The sequence below is a fragment of the Lepidochelys olivacea genome, assembly GCF_965140295.1.
Source record: "Lepidochelys olivacea isolate rLepOli2 genome assembly, chromosome: 16".
Taxonomy (NCBI): Eukaryota; Metazoa; Chordata; order Testudines; family Cheloniidae; genus Lepidochelys; species Lepidochelys olivacea.
In genome coordinates, this window is record NC_140426.1 from 15,763,641 (window position 1) to 15,767,616 (window position 3,976).

The following is a 3,976-nucleotide window of genomic DNA, read 5'->3' on the forward strand; positions in this document are numbered from 1 at the left end:
TTGTGGACTCGGAGACCCGTTGCTGGGCTAAGGGTATTTGTGTATTCTGGGGCTAGTAGTTTTGTGCAAACCAGTCACGCTGGGTTTTAGTTGGTTTAAAGCAAGGAGCAGGCACTTGCCTGGAGGAGATCGGATTTATGAAGCTGGAACATCCCTGTCTCCACCCCGCTATTGTCTTGAAGTAGATGAACGGTTAAGACCTGGTTACAATATAAGCCTAGGCAATTAAAAAAAAAAAAAAGCAGTGTTTTTACCTCCCTGTTGTTGAGTTGAGGGTCTCCTAGTGTAGGCAGAAGTGCTGTTCTCTGGGTAGTTCAAGGGCCTCTTAGGCAAATGCTTGAGCTCAGTTAATCTATGCCAGGGGTCACCTGAGAATCGCCCACCTGGGAAACTTTGAATAAGTGGCATCTCGACTCAGCTGAAAGCTAAAGATTTGTCAGCTCCTTCCAGTAAAAGACTTCAGGCTAGAGCTAATCTCCCCCCACCCCAATAATGTAGGGTGGGATCTACAGATTCCCCCAAAGAGCTTAGGGGGATCTATAGATCCAGCCCAAATCGGGAGCCCTGCGGTAGGAGGATTCACATCGCCAAGCTTGTGAGCTCCAGCGATTCCATCCACAGTGTGCAAAACCTTCCCAGAATAGTCCTGGGAGACCGAAGAGGGTTAAGCCCACTTAAAAAGACCACCACAAACTTTATAATGGACTTTTTATTAAGATTATAAATTTAAACAAATCTGAACAGTTTTACCCGGTGATATACCATTCAATCTGCACAAAAATACAGGGATACAAAGAAAAAGAAAAAAGAAACCGTTTGGCAAGGCGCCTCTAGTCACATAGTGCTTGTAGGGTGAGGGTTGGGCTGATAGGGCTGTAAAGGAAAAAAACAAACCACCTTTTTACAACAAAAGGTTTTTTTTTTTTTAAACAAAATTCCAAAATAATAACAACAACGTGGTGGGGCGAGTCAAGGGGCCACAGCTCCGGTCACAAGGACCAAGCAATGCTGGTTTTAGGCTTTGGAAGGCTGAAACCAGAACAGTCCAACTTTAAAACAACCCCCCCCCCGCACCCCACATTGAAAGAGACGTTAGAAGTGGGGGGAACACGTTTACCTGTGGCCGTCGCATAGCCCTAGGTGAAGGTACACAAACACAGACCGGGGGGGGGGGGAGAGGACTGCAGAGCAGTGCATGATGGGAAATGTAGTGTGCCATGTTGTCCCCAAACCCATCGTGTCCGCGTACAAAGCCGTGGCCGGCGGGACTCCAGGTCCCATGGAGCAGCCGGACGAGTGGAAGGGGGAAAAGACAAACCCGCCCTTCTCTCTCCCCCCGGAGAAGCGACGGGGCTCTGCTGCGTGACCCTGGCACGCACGGCAGGCAGAGGGTCGCCGCAGACAGGTCTCCTGGCGAGAGGGGAAAGTTGAAATAAAGGGGAAAAACCCCAGAGCAAGCGAGAGGAAGGCTGCTCGCTGCGGGGGGGGTCTGACCCAGGCGGCTGCTGCGGGGGGGGGGGGGGTGTTGGGAGGGGAGAAGAAAATGGAACTAAATGAAGTCGATTGAATGGGGGACGGAAGGATTTAATCCGCCCCGCGAGCTATGAACCTTGCAAATGCGCCAGGGGCCCGTCTCCCCCGGCCTGGGACAATTAGTGAGGGTACCAGTGCCGAGGCCACAACAAACAAAAACCTCACTCGCTCACACTCTGCTCCCCCTTTTTCCGGAGGATCCTTCTCCCCGCTTACAGCCCCCGAGACCTACAGGCAGAATCCCCCCCCCCCGCTAGTCCAACGGCCCCTGCAAGCTTGGGCGTCTCTTCCCACCCCCCCAGCAAAGGCAGCTCGTCCGGGGGCAGCGAAGTGCAGCTTTCCAAACTCTTCCCCGGCACACACGGCTTCCTGCGGCCAGCAGCCCTGGCCTCACGTGGCGTGCTCCCGGGTGGAAGTCGCCCCCGCACTCAATACAAAATAAAGCCCGAGCGGCCACACGGATAGTTAAATAGGTGCTTTTCATCTCTGCAAAAATAAAGTCCCACGATCTGCGATTTTTATTGTACAGTTTATAAAACATGAGCTCGGCTTCCCCCTCCCCCGCCCGCCCAAGCCGCCCGCCCCTCTTTGTTTCAGGGGCCCCTCCGGAGTCCGTGTCCCTTGGATCGCTCCCCCCGCGTCCATCCCCGCCCCTAAAACGCCACGATGGCTCGAGTCCAGGCTCCCAGGCTGGCCAGCGCCTGCTTGCCGCACAGCTGCCCGTTGAGGGGCTGCTCACAGTCCGCCTGCTGCCGGCTCACCAGCCCCGTGAAGCCGGAGCCGAAGATGGAGATCAAGTTGGAGATGTTGGAAGAGTCCGGGGGCTGCTCGGGGCTGAAGTCCTCGAAGCGGGCCCGCTTGCTGCAAGGGGAGAAGGGGGAGCCGCCGCCCCCCACCACCACCACCCCTCCCGGGTCCCCGTCCTCCTCGTCCTCCTGCCCCGGGTAGTACTTGCGCTTGGCGCCCGGGGTAGGCGGCGGGGCGCCGAGTCCCGCGGCGCCCTGGCAGCAGCACGGGCACTGCGAGCAGCAGTCCTGGTGCAGGTAGCCGTTCTCCACCGTGGTCACCACATGGGTGTCCAGGTCCAGCACCGTGGTGCGGCTGCTACAGTGCGCCGCGGCGCCGCCGCTCGCTGCGCTCACGGCCGAGCCCGGAGGCGCCGGGCTGCCGAAGTCACAGCTGGCCGGCAGCGGGTAGAGCAGCCCCGGAGGAGCGCCGCTGTTGCCGCCGCCGCCCCGGTAGAAGCCAGGGGGAGAGTCTCTGCGAAGCGCCGAAGGGGCCGCCGGCTGCGGCTGCTGGGGCGGGCTGGGCTGCAGCTCCAGCGGCTCGTCCTCCTGGGGCGCCCCGGGCAGGAGCGCAGCGCACACGGGCACCTCCAGCAGCTCGCCGCCGCCGCCTCTCCCCAGGGCTGCCCCCGCCGCGCCGGCCAGCCCGCAGCTCCGCGGCTGCTGCATGCCCGGCTCCGGGTCCTCGGGCTCGGCCGCCAGCTGGAGCGGGCTGAACTCCGGCGGGATCCCCCCGGCGGGCGCGCAGCCCGGGGGCGCCCCGAGCAGGATGCCGCCCTCCTGGTAGTGCTGCTGGCGGCGGCAGAGCTCGGCGTAGCGCTCGCTCAGGTAGAGCTGCCGGGCGTTGCGGAGCACATAGGAGACCAGCAGGTTCTTGTGGAGCTTGATGCCCCCGCGCTGGGTGCGGGAGCTGTGGATCTTGCGCAGGGAGAGGCTGATCAGGCTCTGGGCGTCCAGGGCGCACTCCATCCTCCTCCGGCCCCCCAGCATCTGCTCGCTCCGCGCTGGCAGCCAGACACCCCGGCCCGCATCCACACGAGCCGGGAAGGGGCTGGGGGCTGCTGGTGGGGAGGGGGGAGTCGGGGTCTGTCTCTGTCTCAGGGGGTCGCCAGCGCCCCGAGGGGAGCCACCATCACCGGTGCGCCCTGCGCCCCCCTCGCCGGCCGCCCGCCCGCACCTTGAGCGCAAAGCAATGAGCGCTCGCCTCCCCAGCCCCCGCTATTTATACGTCCTGCCCAGCCCCGCCCCGGGCTGCCGCAGCCTATCGCCGGGCCCGGCCCGGCCTGACGGGCAGGCGCCTCCCGCCCAGGAGAGACCGGGCTGGCCAATCAGGGGAAGGCGGTTCCTTTGTGCTATTCAAATACCTAACAGACTTGGGGCTGCTGCCTGGAATGTTCTCACGAGAGAGGAGCCGCCGCGGCAGCCCGCAGCCCGGGCCGGGGTGGGCGTGCGGGGCTGCAGCGGGGGGCGGAGAGGGGACGGGTGGGGGGCGCGCAGCGGGTGCGGGGACGTGCACCAAGGGGACCCCCCCCTCACTCCTGGTCCTGCCCGTCTAGGGGTGGGGAGGCTGCTTTCCCCGCGGCTGCGCTGCCTCCCTTGGCAGGTGAGCAGTCACCATGTGCGGGGAGAGGGGGCTGGCCTGAGACGGTGGGTGGCTT

At 62.4% G+C, this 3,976-nt stretch overlaps 1 protein-coding gene across 1 annotated transcript; it reads right to left on the reverse strand.

The window, feature by feature from the left end:
• Window positions 1–1,165: 1,165 nt before the first annotated feature.
• IER5L (immediate early response 5 like) lies at window positions 1,166–3,503 on the reverse strand. Its single transcript, XM_084649691.1, has one exon. It carries the CDS (start codon window positions 3,306–3,308, stop codon window positions 2,187–2,189), a length of 1,122 nt encoding a protein of 373 aa, XP_084505817.1. The 5' UTR covers window positions 3,309–3,503; the 3' UTR covers window positions 1,166–2,186.
• Window positions 3,504–3,976: the final 473 nt, after the last annotated feature.